Source organism: Hemibagrus wyckioides, linkage group LG12 (genome assembly GCF_019097595.1).
Source record: "Hemibagrus wyckioides isolate EC202008001 linkage group LG12, SWU_Hwy_1.0, whole genome shotgun sequence".
Lineage (NCBI taxonomy): Eukaryota > Metazoa > Chordata > Actinopteri > Siluriformes > Bagridae > Hemibagrus > Hemibagrus wyckioides.
The window spans coordinates 994592-1021050 of NC_080721.1; the positions used below are offsets into that span (position 1 = coordinate 994592).

General features: G+C 40.6%; 2 protein-coding genes across 4 annotated transcripts in view; one reads left to right on the forward strand and one right to left on the reverse strand.

The window, feature by feature from the left end:
- The window catches only part of s100u (S100 calcium binding protein U), a 282508-nt gene that overhangs the window by 196275 nt on the left and 59774 nt on the right, over positions 1 to 26459 (forward strand). The gene's annotated exons all lie outside the window — the stretch shown is intronic.
- Positions 3527 to 25926, reverse strand: chd4a (chromodomain helicase DNA binding protein 4a). 3 transcript variants are annotated; one of them, XM_058405206.1, is made up of 41 exons: positions 25641 to 25926; positions 25007 to 25137; positions 22874 to 22992; positions 22433 to 22681; positions 22035 to 22153; positions 20243 to 20511; positions 19686 to 19810; positions 19433 to 19565; positions 19024 to 19193; positions 18670 to 18906; positions 17929 to 18132; positions 17576 to 17787; positions 16518 to 16649; positions 15275 to 15374; positions 14968 to 15159; positions 14260 to 14460; positions 13809 to 13946; positions 13257 to 13378; positions 12996 to 13169; positions 12697 to 12838; positions 11215 to 11346; positions 11015 to 11132; positions 10705 to 10829; positions 10491 to 10583; positions 10268 to 10406; positions 9922 to 10091; positions 9630 to 9807; positions 9349 to 9435; positions 9152 to 9243; positions 8908 to 9041; positions 8662 to 8806; positions 8404 to 8560; positions 7958 to 8061; positions 7646 to 7871; positions 7331 to 7393; positions 5716 to 5871; positions 5530 to 5638; positions 4585 to 4717; positions 4309 to 4504; positions 3974 to 4137; positions 3527 to 3824 (listed from the first exon to the last, which is right to left on the reverse strand). In XM_058405206.1, the coding sequence occupies exons 2-41, from the start codon at positions 25068 to 25070 to the stop codon at positions 3810 to 3812; spliced, it is 5838 nt and encodes a 1945-aa protein (XP_058261189.1). In that variant the 5' UTR covers positions 25071 to 25137; positions 25641 to 25926; the 3' UTR covers positions 3527 to 3809. The 3 variants fall into 3 exon arrangements, with proteins under 3 accessions (XP_058261189.1, XP_058261190.1, XP_058261188.1); XM_058405207.1 differs by having other exon boundaries at positions 7646 to 7820; positions 25007 to 25140; XM_058405205.1 differs by having other exon boundaries at positions 25007 to 25140.

Below are 26459 nucleotides of genomic sequence, written 5' to 3' on the forward strand. Positions count from 1 at the left end.
ACAGCAACAAAGGACATACACACACAAAATACACTTAAATACAACATAACTAACATATACTGTGAAATATAGCAGACTAAAGATGTATAATGTGAATAAAATACAAATATAATAGAATCTGTAAAGAAATTATGTGCAAAAGATTTTATTGTACACTTTGTACGTGCATCGGTCTTTGAAGTAGAAATACACAAACTCGTGTCTTTGTTCAGTTGCCAGGTTGCCTGATAGAACAATCTCCTCTAGAGTTTCTCTGTGTTGCTCCACACTCTAGACAGCACCTTGCACTCCCAGGCCTTAGTACCTCTGAACCAGGTGGTGATGCTCCCTGTGAGAAGACTCTCCCTAGCCTGAACACAGAAAGCACCCTGTGGGCAACTTTGAATGTGGCCAGGCATCATAGATGGTTAGATCTTAGATCATAGATCATAGAGGTTAAAGGCAGAGCTGTAATCCATAAACAACATTCCCTTTTCTTTGGTTCAGGTGGTAGAGAGCAGAGTGTAGGGTATGTATATATATATATATATATATATATATATATATATATATATATATATATATATATATATATATATATATATATATATATATATATAGGCACTGACCAGTTTGTTTGAAGCACTTCATCACTGTAGAAATGGGTGCTACTGGAAGATGAAGGACAGGAAAGATTTTGTCTCAATTTTGTCCCAACATTTCCTTTGGTTCCATTCACCGATTTTCTTAGGTTGTAGGAACCCACTTTAATGTAAAAAATGATATAAAACATGAGTGTTTATAGAAAATGCATAATTTGATAGTACAGTGTTACCTGAAAATTAATGTGTAGAAAACTATTATTCATAAAATGTGCTCCAACATAGTTTTTCCAACACATCTCTATGTGCTCATGTGTGTGTACATTAAACGGATGGAGCCGTGAGAGCTGGCTTTCTGACAGGTAAGTGGTTTTGTGTGGAGGCCTGCTTTTGCGTTCTGGCTTCTTACTCAATTTCTGTAGATGGACAGAAGGGTGGACGCCATTTTGATCCCGGGTTATGGAGAGTGAGAAGCACTCTCTATTCCAATTAAACCACCTTCTTAAATTACATTCAAGTCTTAATAACACAGTCATGACCAGTTACAAGGAAAATTAAGCTCTCCAAGACTAAACACTGTTATTAAATAATGTCTCTAATGTTTTTGATAGCCTAACGTTTTTTTTTTACCATTATAATTTAATGTACAGAAACGTTTATTTGCAAAGACAATGTTTGCTTGCTTCTTGCAGGTCACATTTGTTTCAGATCTTCAATCAAAATGTTTATATATTACAACCTGACTAATACCTAAAATACAGTTTTTAACTGATCATTAAATTTAGTAAAGGAAAAATGTATCTCCCACCCACTGGACCAGTGTGGAAAAAGTGACTGTCAGGAGAAAAAATAAATAAAAATTCATCCAGTATGGCTAAATCACATCAAAACCTTATCGAATTAACTTATTTTATTGTATTTCACCTTTCTAGTAATTTAGTTTCCAAATAATTTATTTGAATTATTATTTAATCATTTTATTTATTTATTTTTATTTTATTTTTTTTTATGAATTTCAGTTGGATGTAGGAACCATATATTCCATTTGATATTTTCTCTTTCACATGTTTTTTGGGCCGAACAGGGACCTTCTGGCAAAGTTTGAGGAGGGTGAAGCCAAATGGACATGAAACATTTTGTATAACTATAAACATACACTATATTGCCAAAAGTATTCGCTCACCTGCCTTGACTCGCATATGAACTTAAGTGACATCCCATTCCTAATCCATAGGGTTCAATATGACGTCGGTCCACCCTTTGCAGCTATAACAGCTTCAACTCTTCTGGGAAGGCTGTCCACAAGGTTTAGGAGTGTGTTTATGGGAATTTTTGACCATTCTTCCAGAAGCGCATTTGTGAGGTCACACACTGATGTTGGACGAGAAGGCCTGGCTCTCAGTCTCCGCTCTAATTCATCCCAAAGGTGTTCTATGGGGTTGAGGTCAGGTTGTGTGCAGGCCAGTCAAGTTCATCCACACCAGACTCTGTCATCCATGTCTTTATGGACCTTGCTTTGGTCACTGGTGCACAGTCATGTTGGAAGAGGAAGGGGCCAGCTCCAAACTGTTCCCACAAAGTTGGGAGCATGGAATTGTCCAAAATGTCTTGGTATGCTGAAGCATTCAGAGTTCCTTTCACTGGAACTAAGGGGCCAAGCCCAGCTCCTGAAAAACAACCCCACACCATAATCCCCCCTCCACCAAACTTTACACTTGGCACAATGCAGTCAGACAAGTACCGTTCTCCTGGCAACCGCCAAACCCAGACGCGTCCATCAGATTGCCAGATGGAGAAGCGCGATTCGTCCCTCCAGAGAACGCGTCTCCACTGCTCTAGAGTCCAGTGGCGGCGTGCTTTACACCACTGCATCCGACGCTTTGCATTGCACTTGGTGATGTATGGCTTGGATGCAGCTGCTCGGCCATGGAAACCCATTCCATGAAGCTCTCTGCGCACTGTTCTTGAGCTCATCTGAAGGCCACATGAAGTTTGGAGGTCTGTAGCGATGGACTCTGCAGAAAGTTGGTGACCTCTTCGCACTATGCGCCTCAGCATCCGCTGACCCCGCTCCGTCAGTTTACGTGGCCTACCACTTCGTGGCTGAGTTGCTGTCGTTCCCAAACACTTCCACGTTCTTATAATACAGCTGACAGTTGACTGTGGAATATTTAGGAGCGAGGAAATTTCACGACTGGATTTGTTGCACAGGTGGCATCCTATCACAGTTCCACGCTGGAATTCACTGAGCTCCTGAGAGCGACCCATTCTTTCACAAATGTTTGTAAAAACAGTCTGCATGCCTAGGTGCTTGATTTTATACACCTGTGGCCATGGAAGTGATTGGAACACCTGATTCTGATTATTTGGATGGGTGAGCGAATACTTTTGGCAGTATAGTGTAGATATTAATTGAAAGCATAAGTGTGCTCTTAATTTGATTTTGTTCTTTTCCTCAGATGCCAGCCACCCTCCCAATTAAAAAACCAAAACTTTTGCACGTTATAATCACTGATCAAGCGAATGAAAAAGATCATGTCAAGCAGTGTGGCTTATTGTGCAAATGAGCTTAATCTAGAAGTCTCGTGTCTGTTTGTGTCCACTGAAGACTAAGTGTACAGGACATCAGAAATGCATTACCTTTTTCCTACAAGCCTCATAACCGACTCACTGCAAAAGCATTAAAAAATACTAGCATTTCTAGAAGCCCACAACTGGGCTTTCAAGGCATATCACAACTGTGCTGCTATTTCTTTCAAAATACTGCCAGAGGTGGCTTTACATTTTTATAGTCTTTTATTGCCTTCATGTGAAATTGGGGTATAAAATCCCAAATAGTGATTCAGTGTTAGAATATCTGTGCACATCCCTGCAGAGAGTTCCTTCCACAATGCTGAGGAAACCAAGCTTCAAGCATACAGCACAAGATCCATGTTCACAAGAACTGTGTAAAAGTGGGACAAAGATTTTTATTACTCTTTTATTTTCGGTCCCAAAAACCATCATAATAACATTATATCAATAATATTAATAAAGAAGAAATAAGAAATAAAAAAAGAAAATAAAATAGCTTCAGATTCCACAAACTCCATATTTTTGCCTACAGACTCATGTCCATTTGTAGGTAAAGGGGTGTGGCTTCAAGCTAAGGCGAGATGTCATCTGAGGTGTCAGTCAGGAATGTAGAGGTGGGTGGTGCTTGAGTGTAGGGCTTAAACCCTGTGCAGGTTACTGCTGAGATACCTGGAACAATTGAAATAGATAGAGAACAGAGGTTTTAATGGTTTAAAAGAAAAAACCTAAATAAATAAATAAAAGGCATTTCTGTAGGTTGCACGGACACACGACAGCTTTAAAATAAAGAGGGATAAGCAAGACATTTTGTTTGGTACCTGCTGGGACTGTGTCTCTGGGCCCCTGCTGGCCAAGCGGCTGAGAATGTTTCTTTCAGACATTTGCAACCGCACAGCAACAGGCGGTATCCTGGCAATGGTTGCTGGGAGACGGGTGACATCTGCCTTCATGTCACTCAGCAACTCCTCAAGCTGTTTCAGAACTGTTTGAAATAAAAGTGAAAGAATGATGTGCCTATAGGAGCAGGTTTCACAGGTTTCATTTTATTCTTATGCACACAAGGAATCTGAATTTGACAAAAGACGTCACCGAATGTAAAGTAAACCCAAACAGACAGTAGACTGAATTGGTCATTTCTACTGCTGCAACCCACCTTTGTGCAGGACGGCATTGGCAGGCTTGTTGCCAGACATAGACTCCTTGCTGAGGTGCTGATGAGACTCAGCCAGGCACTCCACCTCGCTGAAGCGTGTGTTCAGAGCCATGGAGGGATGAGAAGGATCCTCTGTCATGTTTAAATATGCTGCCCTTCGTAGCTGTTCCTCGATCACCAGTGCCTGCTCTAGCAGCTAACAGAGAGTCAGGAAATAAGAGATCAGAAAGGTAAATTGGACCTTAAAAAAGACAATAAAATAAATACTCTCTGTACCTTGAATCTACGGGCCAGGAACTTGTTTTTGATCTCAAGAAAGTTTCCTCTGTTCATCTCACCCTTGAAGGGTTCGTTGAGGATTGCAAATTTTACGTCGTTTTGAATATCCTGCCACCGAGCGTAACCATGTCTGAGAACAAGGAGTTAAAGATATACATGCAGCGTAACAGGCACTTACAAAGATTAGGGGTAAGTAAGGTTGGCACTACAACCACCACATTCTTTTACAAATTCATAAGGTCAAGTCTCAAAGTTACTGATGAACACAAAACAATTTGCTTTGATACAGTTAACCTTACAAAATCAGCTTTCATGTGATAGGCTGTTTGAAAAACCTTTATTGGCCGGCCTTGCAAATGCCATATAGCTGCTGGGTATAGCTGCCTTGGACAACATAGATGGGACTACAACAATAGTACAAGAATAGAATAAGAACAGTGAATTTTTGAGTCCCCTTGGTCGCCTTTAATACGTACAGCACTTGCGGCTATGGCTTCACTTCTGCACTAGGTGCAGTTTCTTATAATATGCTCTGTATTCAAACTGTACTCTAGCTTTAAGCCACAGAAAAGCTTGTAAGATGAAGCAAACCTGGAACTGGTGTGTTAGGCTGTGTGTCAGCTGGAGTGCCAGATGAAGGAGTTTTCCCTGGTGACCACCAGTCACAACTATATTTTCTTCCAGCTCCATCATCCAGGGCATGGACCACTGACCATTCACATGCTCAATTTTACTAAACACTTTTAGGTTTTGGATGTTTTACCCCTGCCAAACCAATCAACATTTGCTTGGCATGCAGTGAAATGATGCACAGTAAAGATTTTGGAGCTCAGTGACCCTATGCTTTAAAAATTGATTCCTTACTTGATTCAAGAGAACATTCTGACTAAGAATCTTGTGTAAACTTCACTCATGTACAACTAGAAACAGAGCAAAGGATACTGTATAATGCCAGCAAGAAGCCAGTAGTCATGGCGGCGATGCCATATCTCATTGGTTTTCTTAGTAACTGTGGCTGCCCGCTCCTCATTCTGCCACAGTGAGTGCAACTCTGCAAGACAGTCAAATAACAAATAAACCAACAAATCATGGGACATGAACAAAAAATTATTTGATCATTCTTCATACCAGTAAATCCTCCATCCGCGATATTGAACATGAAACGGGTCTTTGCTTTCTTTTTCTCTTCACTTGCTCCTGCTGCCACGGCATCTTTGCCACCATCACCATTTTGTAATTTCGCTGGTTCTTCCACCTTACCAGACTCCTTTTCATCCTTTTGGTCTAGAATAAAGACAAACAGTGAACCTTCTACTAGAATTCAGTGTAGAAGTGCCAAAGTAGTAATGTATAAACCAATTTAGGGATGCCACAATACTCAATATAATATTGAGGCGTTCGGTACGACCTCCACGGTTCAATACGTGTATGTGAACCAAGGTTTTTTCAGTTTTTCCTTGAAATAATAATTTCCATGTGTTTATTACTCTCGGAACCTCCCGTTGGTGTTTATTACTCTCGGAACCTCCCGTTGGTGTTTATTACTCTCGGAACCTCCCGTTGGTGTTTATTACTCTCGGAACCTCCCGTTGGTGTTTATTACTCTCGGAACCTCCCGTTGGTGTTTATTACTCTCGGAACCTCCCGTTGGTGTTTATTACTCTCGGAACCTCCCGTTGGTGTTTATTACTCTCGGAACCTCCCGTTGGTGTTTGCCTGTACTGTATGTCTTCGCGCTGAGACAGACACGCCTCCCAGCGAGTAAATATCCAATCAGTGAGCGCTAAAGTTAGGGGCGGTAACCATGCTTGTGTCACATTTCACTCTAACCCTGGAGAGCGGACAGAAACAGGAGGAAGCACCGCCATCTCTCAGATCTGTGGTGTGGGGACATTTCGGATTTGTTGTAATGATGCCGATGAAACAAAAACGCTAAACAAAAAAATGACTGTTTAAGCACTGTTCCACACGAGTTACATACTGACATGGAAATACTTCCAACATGACCACACATCTGCAGCTCCATCACCCAGAGATATCACTGTGTGGAAGCAGGAGGGCAGAGCAGGGAACACAGGAACCCAAAAAACCACAGTCCCCTATCTGATTCCTTCCAGCATTCAGACACAACTGGTTCCGAGAGACACAAAAAATAATTATAATATAATTGCTAAAGATTTGCAGCCGTTTTCTGTGATGTGGGCTTTTGGCAACTTATAAAAGTGCTCGAACCGCGTTACACACTACTGACACGGACTTTGTGCTTTAGCCGATTCGGTTTCGGTTTTTTTGTAGGGGTCGGGAACAAAGTCTTGCTCTAATAACAGACAGTTGGACCTCGGGGGTAACAGAGTTCTCTCACTGTGACTGGTCATTACAGAGAGTTCTCTCACTGTGACTGGTCATTACATAATGGATTGGGGAAAAAGAGCACTGTACTTCAAACCCGTCTCCTGTAATAAAGTCATACAAGCGCTAATTTTTATATCTCACTATTTTCAGTACACTATGAATGTGTACAAGTTGATTTTTGCATTTAAGTAAAATGATGAGAATTTCAACTAAAACCAGTTTTTTTTTTCTTCTTAACATACTTACTGTTCCTGTCACCTAAACAAAGAATAATGGGAAAAAAAAAACAAAACCAAAAACTTTAATTTGCCAAGCCATCCGAACCGAACCCCATGGTACGTATTGAACCGTGGGTTAACTGTATTGTTGCATCCCTAGAACCAAAAGCTACCTTTCTTCTCATCTGTAGCTGGAGTGGTCTCAGTCTTCTCCATCTTATCTTCTTTCTTTTCATCTGACGGCACATAACGTAAATCATGAACTTTGGATTTCACAAAACACAAGTTGCATTAAGCTGCTTTCTTTTCATACATCTCAACATGCTGCATGTCTGCCTTCTAAGATAGGAAGAAATCATTGTCAAATCTCATTGCTGCCAATCCCCATTAGTTTGAGAATGCATTAAAACAGACACTTTCCCAACAGCAGAGTGAAACTTTAGACAGCTGGGCTACATAGGAACAAATACACATTATTATTCGATCACCTTTGTTTGTGGAGTCATCAATTTTTGTTTCAGAATCTTCTCTCTTTGCCTCGTCAGATGTCTTGCTTTGCTCAGCAGCTTCTCCACTTTTCTTCTCTTTCTCCTCTTCTCCACTACCTGTTTTCTCGGTCTCTGTAGTGGATGCAGAGGCAAATTCATTCTCTCCTTTTTCTTTCTGTTCAGCAGGAGAGGGTATTTTCTCATCATCATCAGGAATAGCAATGACCTAAAAAACATTTGCTTTTAATTATAATGTAACAATTATAATTAAAACTTTATAATCGACAGGAAAAAATACTTGCCGACACTCACCTCTGTTTCTGACTTTTTGTTCTGCTGTTCAGTCTCAGCATCCTTCTTCCCTTCTTTCTCTTTTTCAGTCTCCTTACCTCCATCTTCTGTCTTGGTGGAATCTTCTGTAGAGTACAGAAGGAAGGTTTCATTATTAATCCTATGTGGCTGGTCATAAATTCACAGTGGCTGACATTAACCCTCCGAAAGCAAGTAAAGGCTTTGAGGAGCTTTAACAAAAGTCTTGAGAAAATGAAAACCGGTTTAATGGTTCTGTTTTGTATCACCTTCATACCAGGAGCATAGTCTGCGTAAGTTATTCCTTACGTGTACATAGGCCTTTAATACGTACAGCACCTACGGCTATGGCTTCACTTCTGCACTAGGTGCAGTTTCTTATAATATGCTCTGTATTCAAACTGTACTCTAGCTTTAAGCCATAGAAAAGCTTGTAAGATGATACAAACCTGGAACTGGTGTGTTAGGCTGTGTGTCAGCTGGAGTGCCAGTTGAAGGAGTTTTCCCTGGTGAATCCGGGTGACCAGCAGTCACAACTTTATTTTCTTCCAGCTCCATCATCCAGGGCATGGACCACTGACCATTCACATGCTCAAATTCTTGTACCTGAAAAGACGAGCAGCAAAAGCCACAAAATTTACATTGTACAAGGTATCAAAACAGCTATTGTAGTAGTAAATGTCCAAAATATACTTCAGGGGTTTTACCTTCTTGCGGATCAGTGACATCACCCCAATTCGAGTAAGAACATGCTGCCTTGACAGTCCTTCTCTTGGCACACCATCAGCGAAGGTTTCTGCACCATCAGCACCAGGCTCACACAAGTGCCTCATAAAAAGTGACACATATGCCCTGTGATGGTTAAAAAAAAAACACATCAGGCTAACATAGGTTTCAGCCAAAGAGTCTTGATGCACAACACGCATGGAACAATGAACAAGGCTGACGCGTACTTGAACTCCTTTTCAGATTTTCCTCGTAGGTCTCTAACCAACCACTGGGTGGTGAAAGCATCCTGGGGTGGCATTCCATATCGCATTACAGCATTTAAGAAGGCCTTCCGTTGGCGTGCATTGAACCCCAACACCTAAAAACAAAAGGTCATGTTAAAGGGGGAGAAACACCTACTGATGCTGTAAGGTTATTTCAGTGGTGATTACAAATACATTAAATAAAAAAATGCATGAACATGCTCACCTCAATGTTGCCTCCCACTCTGGCCAGCAGGGGGGGCAAAGGCTTATCCTTGTCATTTCTGAGTCCTTTTCTATTAGGTCTTCGGGAGTTCGCTAAATTTGGTATATAACATAGCAGATTAGCACGGTCAACATAGCTGCATTTCATGTCAAGCAAATCTGTTTCACAAATTGTGTACCACAGGTGAAGCATTTTACCTTCTGCCCGCTCATCAAAGTCCTCATCTCCTTCTTCTGAGGCAACAGAGTAGTCTGACTGACCATCAGACTGGTCATCCTGCCAGTCTGTTGCAAATAGAAAAACAATGTAGACAAAATTTAAAGGACAAAAATAACCTTTTATAAATGTGGTACTGCTGATCATTTTTAATGGCTGGCTCTCATTAGTAGATTTTAATCACCATTCCATAAATTTAAAGACTTTCACACTGTAGATTTGAACCCAATGTAAATTTGTGCTTAAATGCTTCATCTGATACCTCTGTCCTCCTGAGATCCATCATTGTAGTTGACTTGTTTACGGATACGCTTGCCCTTGCCGAGGTTACGAGCCAAATCTTCCTGCTGCTGCTCATAGTGGTGCCTAAGCAACTTCTCCCAATAATCTGGATCCACACTCTCCTCCTGCTTAATGATCTCTCTCTGCACCTCCTCCTCCTGTTACAAGAAAACATAATACATTTTCACAACAGAATTCAACAAGCTAGCAATCCAACACAAAGCAGATTTTGTTCAATATAGGTTGTCATGAAATATCTGCTGCACACTAACCTCATCATCTTCATCCTTGACCACATATTGAGCCACTTTGAAGGAACTCAGATACTCATTCATACTCTGAAGCTCTGTGTCCTCTGTAGCATCCTGGTTACGGTCCAGCAGCCGGTCTATGGCCTTATCATCATAGTGAATCACACTGCTGTCCTCCTCTTTGTTCTCCCCTAATAAAGTGTGGAAACATTTTGTATTTTTTTTTATACTTATTTTCATAAAATGTCTACGTGAACCACAAAAAGCAGTTTTTAAAAGTTCTGCTCATCCTCCTAACTTACAAAGACAGAGCATATTAAAACTGTGTAGAATGTCCAGATCTCACAAGGAAAAATAATGCAATCACCTTCTCCATCATCCTTGAACAGTTCCTCTGTGCCGAATTTCAGAATGTCATCCAGCTCTTGCTTAGACATGGAGCCTGTTTTGGAGCCCAGGCCAGGTCGTACCACCAAGTGGGTCAGCATCATCTTCTTTTTGGCCACCTATGCAAAAGAAAATAGGCAAAATATTAAATGAATCAAACAGCTCTCAAATGTTCAGTAAAATATTCTAGAAACAAGCAATACCTGAGTAATTCGTTCCTCGACAGAGGCTTTGGTGACAAAGCGGTAGATCATGACCTTTTTGTTCTGACCAATTCGGTGAGCTCTGCTGAAGGCCTATATGAGAGATAGAAGGAGAAGGACGAGGAGGAGAAGAAGAATTATAATCAAATCCACAGAAAGTCAAAATACTGTTTAGGTAGGTTTACCTGAAAGGGTATGATGTAAATGAACTTGCCTGAATGTCATTGTGAGGGTTCCAGTCCGAGTCATAGATGATAACTGTGTCAGCTGTGGCCAGGTTAATACCCAAACCTCCAGCTCTAGTAGATAGAAGGAAAACAAACTGAACAGCACCAGGAGCTGAGGAACAAATGAGAATAGTTCAGCCTTCCTTAGACAATGAAACACTTGCTAAAGAATTTCACAAATTGTATGGAATAGTAGTTTTTGTGCACACAAGGCATCAGTTCTGAATATTACTTTCACAATAATATTTACTTCACATTGACTGTCAGTACAATATAAATCTATAAACAAACACTTACCATTGAAGCGGTCAATGGCTTCCTGTCTCATTGCCCCTGTAATACCACCATCAATACGTTCATACTTGTACCCCTCATTCTCCAGGAAGTCTTCCAGCAGGTCCAACATTTTAGTCATCTACACCAAGTAACACATGAATAAGCAAGTTCCCCTCATATGGATAGAGCTTGGCTTTTCATCTCTTATGAATGTGTAGTACCTGAGAAAAGATAAGTACTCTGTGCCCTCCCTCTTTCAGCTTACGAAGCATTTTGTGAAGCAACAGAAGTTTCCCAGAAGACTTTGTGAGGGCACTACCATCATACATCCCATTTGGCATCTTGGGTGCTTCCTGTTTCAAACCACCAGGAATCAGTTTTTAATCATTTAACTATCCTAAATTATACAGTAATTAAAGTAAATAATATAAAATAAAATAAATCTTCAGTTTTACTCAAATTAGTTGATGCAAAAATGAATACACCCCACAACAAAAACTACATCATCTAGTATTTTAAATGACCTCCATGACGTCCAAGGACAACACCAAGTCTTCTAGGCATGGAATGAACAAATTGGCAACATCTATCTTTTTCCATTCTTTTACAGTCTGGATGGAGAGTTATGCTCAACTTGTCTCTTCAAAATTTCCCATAGGTGTTCAATTGGGTTCAGATCAGGAGACATGCTTAGCCACTGAATCACTTTCACCCTGTTCTTCTTCAGAAATGCAACAGTGGCCTTAGATGTGCATTTTGGATCATTGCCATGTTGGAAAAGTGCACAAGAACCAAGGGCACAGAGTGATGGTAGCATCGTCTCTTTCAGTATAGAGCAGTACACATCTGTACATCCTGATACCGTCACCAGTGGCAGCTCCCCGACAACAGCAGCACTCATGCAGCCCCACATGAGGACACTGCCACCACCATGTTTCACTGTTGGCACCATGCATTTTTCTTTGTACTCCTCACCTTTGCGACACCATAGTTTTTGAAGCCATCAGTTCCAAAAAATATTTATCTTAGTCTCATCACTCCAGAGTCCCAGTAGTCTTCCTTTTTTTTTCCCAGCTAGGGCAATTTTGGCAAATCCTAGGGGGGCTTTTTCTGAGCATGGGCTGTAGGAGAGGCTTCTTTCGTGGATGACACCCATGCATGCCATTCCTCTGCAGTGTATTTTCTTTCTCAGGTCTTGTGACATTTCTATTCCATGCGGTGCCATTGCTGACAGCAGGAAACGGGGAGGGGTTTTGTTTAAGTAACACCCTTTTATAGTCCACTGTCTGCTGGACACCTGTGTAATGAATAATTAAACCTCACCTGTGGTTGAATTCTTGTTAATTTGAATTTTACAGTCAAAACTATAGCTTTGCTCCTGCGACTGTCATTGGGGTGTACTCATTTATGCTGAGCATTGTATATAAACTTTTTTTTTTATTGTATAAAGCAAGAGTGCTCCGTCTTTCAAGCATTAAAATTAATTTCAGACACGAGCCAAAAGACTACTAATGTGGGAATGAGCAAGAAATTCAGGGCTTCCATGTAGGTCACTTAAGACAACTATAAATTGTTCCATATTTTTGAGTGATAATTCATATGCAGCATACTCCGGTGTTAAAATGCAAACTTCCTACATAAAATGTGTCAAGGTTTGAAGATATTAATATGAATTAAACCAAGTGTATTTGAAAATGGCTTACCATAGCAGCTACAGGAAAAAGGTAGGGGTGATTGCAACATTTCTTTAGGTCCATTACCACATTAAGTAAGGACACTTGATTTCCACCTCCTCGAGTGTTCAAGGCCTCAAAGTTGCGGGTAAGGATGAACTTGTAATATTTCCTACAAAAGTATAAAGACTCCTTAAAAATGTTTCTTTTAAGACACTGAAAGATTAAAGTCAGGAAGAAGGTGAAAGTTATTATTCTTAATAAAACTAAGTTTCATCCCTGCTTTAATTTTTTTTCCTGTTCTCTAATCCCACCCATTCCTCACTCACTTCTGCATGGGACTGAGTTCTACTCGGACAATGAGCTCAGTCTTGGAGGGCATGTGCTTGAACACATCAGCTTTTAGTCTTCTGAGCATGTGTGGTCCCAGCATGTCATGGAGTTTCTTTATCTGGTCTTCTTTAGCAATATCAGCAAATTCTTCAAGGAAGCCCTCCAGATTGCTTAAAGAGACAGTGAACACATCAGGTAGGGGATGGACAATAAAATATTAACCTAATAATGCTCTGTCCACACACAGACACCCCTACCTAAATCTCTCTGGTGTAAGGAAGTTAAGTAGGTGGAAGAGCTCTTCAAGGTTGTTTTGGAGAGGTGTTCCCGTAAGCAGCAATTTGTGCTGAAGGGAGTAGTTATTCAGCACCCGGAAAAACTGTGCAACACACAGGAAAAGTCACAGCTTTAGAACAAAAGGTGCAGCAAATAAAAAACTAAAGCATATTCTGTGATTGATAAAACTGCAGACTTAAACACTGGTTAAACTGATGTGCTTTATTACAAGAGCTGCTGCTAAATACAGGCAAGATAAAATACTTAAGCATGCAAAGTTGCTTTTTTCCCTCCTTCACTCTGATCTTTTTGTTTTGCCATATCTACCCATAGCATTTATAAAAATAGGATAATGTTCAATAACCAGGCAAGTATTCTGGAAGATTTAGCAATCATTATGTTTCTCCATTCATTTAATCACCTTTTTCTTTTCATTTCTAGCCCATCTGTATTTCAAACTAGGTGACTATAAACCCTGGTAATTAAGCTGTCCATTGCTGACTATTCCATCCGTTCGGGATGACTGGACTCACCTTGGACTGGTTATTTTTGAGTCTGTGTGCTTCATCCACCACAAGACAGGCCCAGTCAATGGATCCCAGGATGGCCATGTCAATAGTGATTAGCTCATAGGAAGTCAGCAGCACATGAAACTTAACTGAAGCCTCTTTCTATGTGAAGGAATGAGCAGAAAAAATAATAATCATGTGACACCAACAAACTATAAAATATAGTATAGTAAAAGGTACAGGGCAATGATTAATCAACTTGCACTCTTAACCATAAAAAAATACACCTTAGAACCAGAAGCACGAAATTTCATGCAAGAATTCCACAGATTTCTACACAAATGTGGTCATTTGCAAAAGGGCTAAACACCCTTTATTGCACAAGTTTATGACCAAAAAATAAAGGGCCAAAACTTGACCTGAAATTGACATTGCAGGTCTTATCAGCAAAGCTGATCAGCAAAGCTGAACTTACCTTCATCCTGGAAGCCTTTTTGCCTCCACGGATAGCATTGTCCTCGAAGGAGAACTCGTTCTCTCTGATTACAGCTCTGCTGTCCTTGTCACCTACATAAGTGACTACGTACATGTCGGGAGCCCACATCTCAAACTCTCTCTCCCAGTTAATAATGGTAGATAGAGGGGCACTGACCAGGAATGGCCCTTTAGAATGACCCTAAAATTCAAGAAAATTAAATATTAAATGCATACCAGTGAAATATGTTCAGTGGTCAAGTAATTACATTTATTTGTAATTTGGGGCTAATGATCATTAGAATTTAAATGCAAGGCTTTCACCCACTGAATTATTTCATATACATTATTAATTGGTGGATTCAGTCATTCGACTTAACTGACTCATCTGACTTATCCTTTTTCAGGCCAAAATAAAAATAAATAAATAGATTACACAAAAAAAAAGAAATAATAATAATAATAATACATAAATTTGGAAACATGTCAACACCATAGATTACCAGTATGTGGTATCTTAAACAGAATGCTTGTATTCTGAACTTGAGCCAACAGGTGGCAGACAAAATCATCTTCTGGACCTAATCTATATGCAGAAGGGCCATCCATGTTGATTAAATTTGTACATGCATTGATATGTTCTTGCTTCAAAATGGCAGCCCCTCACTTCTGTAAATCTCACCATAAACCCCCACCAACACACACACACCTCTTTGTAGAGCGAGTAAAGGAAGACAGCAGTCTGTACAGTCTTCCCTAAGCCCATCTCATCGGCCAGGATGGTGTCAGTACCCTGGGCCCAGGAGAAGCGCAGCCAGTTCAGCCCTTCTAGCTGGTATGGATGCAACGTGCCACCAGTTGAGTCAAGATATTCTGGCTGGCGCTCAAACTTAATGGTGGGCTGAAAAAGGACAATAAATGGTCAGAATCAACCCAAACCTGTTCCAATGCCCGTTTTTGTTGTACGTCTAACTTATGTTCAGGACTACGCATCGTCAATGCACACATTCCCTCACATCAACAACTGGGTTGTCTGGAGGTCTGTCCAGTCGCTTCATTTTTCCTTTGACCTTCAGTTTTTTGTTTGGTCTGCCTTCATCTCCCATCATGAGCTCCCTATTAGAGAGACATACACAAAAACAATGATTTAATTAAAAATGTGTTAATGTGGATATAAGCATGGTGGGTCTATGTGGCAGTTATGTCTGTGTGTATTACAGCCATCACTGTTCTAAACACACAAAAATCACCTTCCAAAGTACATGTTAAATCACACAAGGATGAACAGCTGTGGTCAAAAGTTTTGAGAATGACAAATATTAATTTTCACAAAGTCTGCTGCCTCAGTTTTTATGATGACAATCTGCATATACTCTAGAATGTTATGAAGAATCATCAGATGAAAGTCCTACTTTGCCATGAAAATAAACAATCCTGAAAAACCATAATTTCCACTGCATTTCAGACATGCCACAAAACAATCAGCTGACATCATGCCTGGGATTCTCTTGATTCTCTTCCAATTGTTTGGGGCATCCGGAAGAGTAAAAACAGTAAAGCATCCTGAGACCATTCATGTGTGGGGCTGCCAAGGGAGTGGGCTCACTCACAATTTTGCCTAAGAATACAGCCATGAATAAAGAAGGGTACAAAAACATCCTCAGAGAGCAACTTCTCCCAACCATTGAAGAACAGTTTGGTGATGAACAATGCCTTTTCCAGCATGATGGAGCACAACTAAGTGACTCATGGAACAAAACAGAAATTTTGGGTCCAATCCCCAGACCTTAATCCCATTGAAAACTTGTGGTCCATCCTCAAGAGGCAGGTGGACAAATGAAACCCCACAAACTCCAAGCACTGATTATGCAAGAAGGGGTCAGTCAGAACGCGGCGCAGAAGATGATCGGCAGCATGCCATGGCGAATTGCAGAGGTCTTGAAAAAGAAGAGTCAACACTGCAAATATTGACTCTTTGCATAAACTTAATGTAACTGTCAATGAAATCCTTTGACACTTATGAAATGCTTGTAATGATACTTCATTATACCATAGTAACATCTGACAAAAAGATCTAAAAAAAACACTGAAGCAGTAAACTGTGAAAAACATGTGTCTCATTCTCAAAACCTTTGGCCATGGCTGTACATTTCAGTTGTGATTTTTTTTCTTTTTTCTAAAGAACATCCATGTTAAAGAGCTGAATACAGTTATGTGAGATTCATAGATAAAGGAGTGTTCTGAATTCTGAAGTCATACCTATGGTTCCAGTACTGCAGTTTGTATGTCTCATATTCTGCAACCTCCATGTCTTCTGACTCCCAAGTGGCCTGGTCATATGGCAGGTCTCTCCATTTGATGAGGTAGTGACAGTTATTTTTCTTGTCCATGCTAGACAACAGGAGAAAGAAGTTAAATCAAGAACCTTTACACAAAGATATCTTTACACAAGATAGTTACCCAAAATGTTTACTATTCAGAGACATAAAACAGTGAACATCAGCAGTATGGCTGTACTACGTGTTCATAATCATGTCTTAAAGCAAGACAAGAAGATAAACTAATATAAACTTTAATGTGGATAAATTCCTACAGTATACAGGTCTGAAGGGGGTTTTCCTCTTTTTTTTTTTTACTTTTATTGTATGTTTATAGAACAACTCAGAATTACTCTGAAGGGGGGGGGTCACATGGGGATCATACAGATATCACGTAAGCAGCAAATATTTAAGGACTTTGACACAACATACATCATACAACATAAAATATCTTCTAAAAGTGCAGGATGAATAAAATGATTGGTTTGGGTCAGTCTGATGCTAGACTACTGTTTGTTATTGCCATTTGTTATTGGCCCAACAGTGGCAACTTGGTGGTGCTGGGGCTTGAACCCCTGATCTTCTGGTCAACACCCCAGAGCCTTAACCACTTGAGCCACCACTGCCCCAGGTCAGGCAAAAGGTCACCCAAAGGTGTTCTATTGGCTTGAGGTCAGGACTCTGTGCAGGCCAGTCAAGTTCCTCCACACCAAACTCACTCATCCATGTCTTTATGGACCTTGTACAAAATGGAATTGTACAAAATGTCTTGGTATGAAGCTGAAGCATTAAGAGTTCCTTTCACTGGAACTAAGGGGCCGAGCCCAACCCCTTAACTCTGTGACTTGCCCCAAAACATTTGGCGATATAACGTTATATTAAAGCTGTTAAATACCAGAACTGCTTATGGTTGTGGTGTTTTGTACAAATACAAACTGAAAGTTTGTGAAGCCTGTCCATTTTCAAGAGCAAAAGCAACAGGAGACCTTGGAGCCCCACCTGTGGTTGAGGATGCGGTGAATCATCATCCACTCCATTTTGATGCCAAAACGGTAATACTTCTCTTCCATCTGGGCATAGATGGGGTCTTTGTTCTTCCTTTTTTCACTCTTATCTTCATCACCTTCACCTCCAAAGTCTATGGGTGGGGGCTCATCCATGTCATTCTTGCGCTGATAATTTCTGAACATCACCTGGCAATGCAGCTCCAGCTGAGGAAGAAAGAGCTGCTAAGACTGGCTGTACATATGGCTTGACATATCCACAGACCTTTTGGACATTTATTTTGGAAATTTGAGGGGATCTTAAATTAATACTATTTAGGTAATACTGTGTTAATACTGTGTACAGACCTGCAGCTCAGACACCCAGGAACAGTGCCAATAGGACATGTTCTGCCACTTTACGAAGAATTCTCTCTCTGGGCGGCCAGCCAATGGAGTAGGGTCCGGGGCACTGGCTGGGAGGTCAGGTGGGCGTGGAACAGGAGTGGGTGGTGGTGGGTCACCCCAACGCCAGGTAAGGATCTTCTGCACTTTCCCCTTTAATGAAGGACACTGGCAAAGAGGAAACAAAGTAATTGTAAGACTAGTAAAATAATTTAGCTTTTTGTTTTTGGGTCACTTGCACTGTTCCAAGGGAGCTTACATTTCCCCAGTAGCACTATTTACTCTTTGTCTTTTTACTTCAACGCATTCAGTCATTTAGGATGGAATACTTCCAAAGGCAAGTGAAGAAATATAAAGACAATTCATACGCCCCTCTGTGCACTGTCCATTTTTAAATTTAACAACTTTAAGCTAACATTAGCTTTATTTTAAAGTTGTGTATTTATGATGCAACATACAGCTTGAAGCCTTTCTCCATTTTACCAAGTGACAATTAGACAAGGGACATGAACCAAAAAGGAGGAACTGGCTTTGATAAAATGTTTTTGCAAGTAGCCCATAAGGAAAATAAATCAAATTTGATGAATTGACTCAAGATTCTGGTTGGTTCTCGTATATTAACTGGTGCATATCTCTACTCAGAAAATGACATGGTGCCCTGGTCATCAGTTAACTCTATTCATTGGAGATATTTGGTTCACTCACAGTGCAACGTGGACATATCCACTCTCCATTAGGAATTTCAGGCAAGGGTGGGTTAAGGCAGTGGATGTGGTACGAAGAGGGGCAGGTGTCACAGCACAGGAGCTCTCCTCCATCCTTACACACTCTACAGAACTCCATGTGGTGGTCATCGTCTTCTGCCTCACCTCCACCTGCATCGTTCTCTTCTTCACCATCTGAAGCCTCCTCACGTGCTTCCCACTGAATACCCTCCTTCTCCTGAGATACATTTTAAAGAAGATTTGACAATCCACATTTAATCCACAAACACATATACTTTGTAAGAACATTGTAAATGTCATCTTTGTTAGAAATTTCTAAAGAGAAGTCTCTTACACAGTGCGGGCAGCTCCAAGTGCCTTCAGGGGCTTTCTCCATATCGGGATCCAGACAGACCATGTGATAAGCTCTGGGACATGTATCGCACAGGATAATCTCTCCTCCTTGCTGACACACCTCACAATAGTCTTGGTGGTCAGTCTCATAGCCATCGGCATCATCATCCACTGAATTAAACATGGAAGAAAAAAAAGGAAAAAAGAGGTGTAAAGCATTCTAGATAAAGTAAGCAGAACTCAAGAAGGCCCATCCCACAGGAGTCATGACATAATACCACATTTAGTCAGGGAGACACTGAAAAGAAACGACAAGAATCGTCAGTGGAATTCATCATGTCTAACCATACTCTAGTGAACCAAACTTAAGTGACTGAGTTCAGTTCATGAGCTGCTAAAGTTTTCCTCACCTTTCTTCTTCTTCTTGGGCTTAGGTTTCTTTTTGGACCGGCTGCTACGGCTATTGGAGCTGTCTGACACGGAGACGCTGTTGATACTGCCATCGTCAAAGTCACTGTCTACATCCATATCATCATCTTCACTCTTAACAAGTAAGCAATACAGTTAACAAATGATCGGTTATTTTAACAATGCAAGAGCAGAAATTACATTTGGGAAATTAAAATTTTTTCAATTAAAAACAGTAAAAGAAATATCACATACAGAAGAGCGCTTTCTCTTGCTGTTGAAGCCACCCAACTTGATCTTTAGAGGTGCAACCTTCTTAGTCTTCACCTTCTTCTCCTGAGGTTTGGGAGCTGGTTTGGACTTTCTGCGGGCATTAGGACCTGTGAACAGAACATGCCAGCAGATGTGAAATTTTGGAATAGGTATCTAATCAGAAATGTTGCGCTACTTCAAGAGACTTGTAGTGCAACATTTTAGGTACTGAAGCTCTCAAAAGAGCTCAGTCAGCCCTCTCATACACCTCCACTCATTCCATGAGTGGCATTTGTTACCTTGGGTGGATTTTGCACCCACATGTACATGCTTGCTGCAGTGTTTACTAAAATAATACATCAGCATGCTACATGACAAAAATTATTAATCAAAGAAATTTCAGTCATTTTCTGTCATTACTGAATAAATATGAATATTTTGGCTTGTAGAAACAGTTAACAAACAGGCAACCAATTTATTGAGCTTCTTTAAGTTTCACCCTGCTCACACTTGCAACAGCCATACAATGTTATTATTATAGCAAGGAAGTATCAGCTCACCCTTGCCCTCTTTAGTTTTGGCCTTGCGGAGTGGAGGAGCTGGAGGGGGTTGGGGTTCAGCAAGCGGAGTGGCTGCAGGGGCAACGACTGGAGTCTCAGCTGCCACCATACTCTCCACAGCCGCAGCCACATTGGCAGCTGCCAGGGCAGCATTGGCACTGGCAGAGCCACGTAAGGGATTGTTAGTGCTGAATTCACGCCACTTTGCCCCAAGTACCATCATCATTTTGGAGACTGCAATCTTTGGGTTCTTTGCTGCAATAAGAGGCCTAGGAAAAAGCAGGAGAGTAAAATGTCTGAGAATCTTTAAATAAATAAACAAACAAACAAACAAACAAACAAACAGACATTCATTATAAGAAGAATGAGATTATTTGGTTGAGGAAAAGTATTGCAACAGATAGGACACAACACTTAAGTGGTTGCATATCCCTTGCTTTCAATAACTGTATCAAACCGATAAGCCGCTGACATCACCAGATACAGTCTTCTTGTTGAATTTTCTTCTACATGTGTAGTGCAGCTTCTTTCATCTGTTGTTTGTTTGGGGGAGTTTCCCCTTCAATCTCATCTTCAGGAGGAGGAATTTTGCTCAGCTACAAGGTTGTCTGATGTTTCCAGTCTAAAAACTTCCACTTTTCCCCATTTATGAATTCCTTGGTTGTCTTTGTAGGGAAATGCTTCTGTATATGACTGAATTTATCCTGTTGCTCCCACCATGAGTTTCATCATCAGTAATGATTAGGGAGTCTGTTTCGGAAGCAATGGTGCAAGCCCGAGCCATGATAATACCTCCACTGTGCTTTATAGCTGAGATCCTTTCTTTCTCCACACCTTGTCCTTTCCTTCACTTTAGTAGAGGTTCATCTTCAATTCCAGTCCGTCCTTCTGATTCTTACTGCTGATGAGATATTTGTACCTTGTGGTATGGTCTCTATAGATCTTTTCTCAATATATTCTTCAAATGGTGAATTGTGCTAGCATCGCTACCTCTTCTGTCTGTTTCTCTTTTACAGGACATTCCAAATTGTTGTAATGGCAATACCAAGTGTTTGTGCAATGGCTCTGAATAACTTTCTTTTCTCAGTTTCAAAACAGCTCGCTTTTCTCGCCACAGCAGCTCTCTGGTCTTCATGTTGGTTTAAACATTTTAACAAAAAAATGCATTCTTCTTCCACACATCAGTGATCATAAATATTCAAAAAACAAAAGTGCCATATCTAGATGTAAATATCAGGAAATTAAAGCTGAAAATCTTATCTACTGTCTCATTCAACTTTTGAGCTCAAACTCAAATGTCTTCAGTGTACAGCAAATACAAAAGAACTGGACTTACCGTTGGAAAAGTTTAGGATGGAACTACTGTGCATTTACACATACAATCACTTTAAGAGAAAGACCTACACATTCATGTAGTTATCTAATCAGCCAATCATGTGATAGCAGTGCATACATGCATGCAGATACAGGTTCAGTTAATGTTCACATCAAATATGAGAATGCATGATCTCATCTATTTCAGAAAATGTTGATCTGGGATTTTCACACAACCATCAGGAGTGTGTACACATAATTGTGCAAAGTAAAAATAAAAAAAACCCCAGAGTAACAGTTCTGTGGGTGGAAACACTTTTTTGATAAGTGAAATCAGATGAAAATGGCCATGTGTAATGAACTGAACAATCAGGTATGAGAATTCAATTAAGCTGTAATGTGGTATAATAATATACTTAGTCTTTACATACATGAAACACTGTGTCTAAAGGGTAACTGATCCCAGGACATACCACACCTGACAAACTGACTGAAGGCCTTGTAGTTGGTAAGAGCTCTGTAGTCCTCTTCAGTAAAGATGTGATCAATGTCCTCCATGCCCCAGGCATCCAGCAACTGGGAGGAGGTCTTCGGCTCCTGGACAAAGTTTTACAAAACCAAATTGAGATTTATTTTCGTAATTTTAAATACACTGGGATTGATCTGGTTTAAGAGCATTCTACAAATCTGTTTACTATTACCTTTCAACAAATAATACTGGCATGGACTTCCTATGAGCATTAAACCACATGAACCATGATCAATGTACATCTCCAGGCAACATATGGCTTACCACTTCTACACAGAACTCACAGTGACAGGTGCAGAGTGGAAACCTAGTACTTGTGCTGCAGCAAATGCTGTGCTAATACTCACAGAGCTGTCGTCATCTTCTTCATCCTCCTCTTCCTCAGGCTCCTTCCTCTTAGACACAGCCAAGCTGGAACTCCTGTCAGCACCAGCACTGTTCCTCTTTTTGTCTTTAGAGGTGCTGGCTCTTTTTTTCTTCTTCCTGCCAGGCGTGTAGTCACTGCCCTCACTGTCAGAACGCCCTCCAGGCCCATCGTCCTCCACCTCATCCACATCATGCCCTTCTACAGGCTCAGGGGAACTAATTGGGATATCCTAGAGGGAAATGCAGAAATTGGAATACAGCAAAAAAAAAAAAAAAATTCTACACTGCAAGATGTCCTATATTAATATCAATGTTTCTGTAATATCAACTTGTATAGTAAATGGGGACAATAAAGAGCCATTAAAAAGTTTACAAAACATGAGAGAGCAAGAGATTTGTTTACAGGTGTGGTATCTGCCTACCTCCCTACGAGAGCGCTGCCTCTTGCTGCTTTTGCTCTCACGGCTGCTCTTCTTGGCTTTCTTCTTCTTTTTCACTTTAGGGGCTTCATTCTCTGACAAGTCTTCCTCCAGGTCATCATCTGTAGAACAGATATATGCCAAGAGCTTAGATTTTATTCATTCAACACAAACAATTTAACATCCCTGCTCCGCCCCCCTTTGGACGGTGGGCCATCATCCAGCAGATCAAATCAGAGGCACCAAACTCAACTAGTGTGGAAACTACAATTCTAGAATCTACCTTTAAACATAAAGGCCCACTAATTCTGCTCATCTCTCAGCATGCTTTCACATATATAGTGTTTAGGCCATTTGAATTGAACTGGACATGGGGCATATCGGACCGGTTCTAGATGAACCCTTATTGTTTAAGAGCGGTGTGAAAGTGATTCAACCCTGAGTAAGCCCAACTGCAGGAAGTGAACCAATGATCTGTATATTCTGGGCTGGGGAAAACATTTTCTTTTGCAGATGTGAACTGCTAAACTAACACAAAGCCCAAATCGATTCACATTTATTCATTTATATTTACATAATGCTATTAGAAAAAGAGGGGGAGGGATCACTGGCTGAGTTACACAAAATTGAATTAATATAATTATCAAATAATTAATTCAGTGCTGGCTCTATGTTCTCAATGCTCATGTAACTTCTGTGATTTCTGTGTGAGCGTAGTAACTTATTTGGTTTTTCTGTGGCCTTATTATTTCCATAAATGAAAGTATTTTCTATGATGACATTTTTAGAACTACGGGACCATCAGCTAAACTCCTTTGTTTTTCCTTTGTTTAATTATATGCAGTGTGAAACACAAACAGCAAAGAACCAGTAGTATCAATCATTAGAACAGTGTACTGATTATACAACTCGCACACTTTGCCAACATACAAATAGGTGTGAGAATGTACTCAATAACAAAAAAAGTGTCCTTAGAAACAATACAAGCTGGTTCAGTTCAGTCTGCATCTGTAGGGCTTCTGCCTCACTAAATATTTCAGTAACATAACCGGGAATTATCCTGGGTAAAGCATCAGATCGCAGTCTAATGCATCGAAGAATCAAGTATATTCACTATTAATTGATATTATGGACTAGTGACACAAAAGAAGACAATGCAATGGCGCAGTTTGCACAGGATTCATTATAAATAAAATAAATAAAAATAAATAACCTAATAAAAATTTGGCGTAAACTGAAGTAAGACCAGATCGGAGCATCGTGGCTTCCTCAGCAGCTGAAAGAGTGTGTGTGTGTGTGTGTGTGTGTGTGTGGTGGGGGAACCCCCGTTACGAACAACTGATAAGTGACGTCCTTAAATCTCTCTCATTTAAAAAAAAAGTAGACTACATAAACAAGTCGTAATAATTCATATGATCGGAAAACTGACTCCACAGACTGTAAACGGATCTCTCTTAAAAACATCTGCGAAAAGCGTGGATTAGTCACCAACTTATCCAGCACTGCTCTCTCTCTCTCTCACACACACACACACACACACACACACACTCACACTCACACACACTCACACACACTCACACACAGAAACACCGGTAGGCCGCAAAGACAGCCATGCCGGGAAACACTAGATCTTCAAAGGTTAACCGAAAAGCTCTCAGTTAAACGAAAGCGTTTTAGTGAGTATTAATGAGTTTAATAAACGATTAGTTTTGTTCTACATGACAGCATCCAAACCAAACCGAGACTTAACTTCACAAGCTTGTGTTAGAGTCGGTTAAAGTCATTAGCAAGTTAGCTAAACGAATAGTGGGTTGGCAAAAGATCGGCGAAGTGAATTCAACCACAGAACTGACAAGCAATGTCAAACTATATATATATATACACATATTACAAAATACAAGCGATTCTTTTTCCCGTAGGTCTGTTAAATAAAGCGTTTGTTATATATATCAAAAAGTTTACTGGCTAGATTTTAGATGTTTGTAAACATCACTTAAAGTGGCTTAATATTTGCATTAACACAACTTTGTGAAAACACACACACACACACACACACACACAAATTGAGAAACGTTCATCCGTGAGAGGCGAGAAACCGTCACTAGCTAGCAAACTAGATGTGTTCATGGTTCCTACCTTGCATCATGGACAGCTCTTCTGTCGTTCCGAAATCATCTCGATCGTCTTCACTTCCAGACATAGTCTTTGTGTATTTTCACCGTCTGGTCTGGCTAAAATACACGACTCCTTCACTCCTCGTACTCAGTCTTCTGGTTTCCGAGACAGGGCGGGAGAAGAGCCGGTTTCGAAGAGGACGAAATTAAAAGCAGATTAAGAAAACGGAAGTTAGTAACAGCAGCCAATATATATAAAAATATCCACCGTGTCTTTCCTGAGAATCTTAATTCCTGAGTTTTTTTAACCATTTAGGCTTCCTCGAATATGAAAATCAAGAACATGGGTAAAAACCCGGCGAAACTTAAAGCCGGCAAAGGCTTCACGAGCTAGCGAGGCTACACTATAGCTAACTGTTAGCTTTTTCACCAACTAGCACACACACAACGCAGGCTAACACAAACCAGCGCGCGCGCGTGTGTCTGTGTGTAAGCTAGCTGCACCGGCTAAATCTGTTGGCGCGATGGATTCCTCTTGTGATGTTTCGTAAAACTTGGCTTTCTTTTTGTATTCGATGGGTTTATAATTACTGATGTCCACGGACGGGGATTCTTCTGAGAGACACAAACACACAATGTAACAGTGGTGTACTCACACAACTTGAGTGTAGCCGCTGACTGAAATAAAGAGAAAATGTGAGGCGGTCTTCAAGTCCACTCTTTCCACACGCCGTGATCTCCTGGTCCAGCAACAGTTAAATACAGCTCCAAGTGCTTCCTTTTGTTGTTGATTATAAGGCTGTAGGGTTTTCAGCGGTGTAGGGTCCGTACGACGTCGCCGTCTCTCCCTCTCCCACTAACACCCCTTGCATACACACAAAGAGATCAGGGGGCAGACATCCCATAATAACCCCCTACACACATATACACACAGACTCACCCCTCCCCCCACTCTGCATAGTTACCTTGCAACATACAGACCATAATAATCCACCCCCCCACACACACACATACACACACACTCTCTTCCCCATTCCACCATGGCCCTTAGCAACCGTTACCATAGGGACATTCACCCCTCCCATACCCATGAACATCCCATAATAATAATGAGCACAGTCACTGACATCCCACAATAAGCATAACTCCAAAAAAGAGAGCGCACGCAGGAGAGAGAAAAAAAGCAAGTCACATGGCAACTCAGCGCCACATGACTACATCCTTTCAGTCCAGATCATTGATCTGCTATTCATGTGTCTCAGCCACTGTAGGTACAGTAGGTACATGCATAGGGCATTGAATTTACAAAAATGATATAAATAAAGCAATCAAGTCATAACTGACAATGCACAGTTTTTCTAAAAATGCTAAATCCACATAACTGCTCATCAAATAGTTCCAAAAGGCCTACTACATACCACTGTACTGTGTTATAATACTGTATCTCTTCTGCATTTGGGTCACAACCACACTCA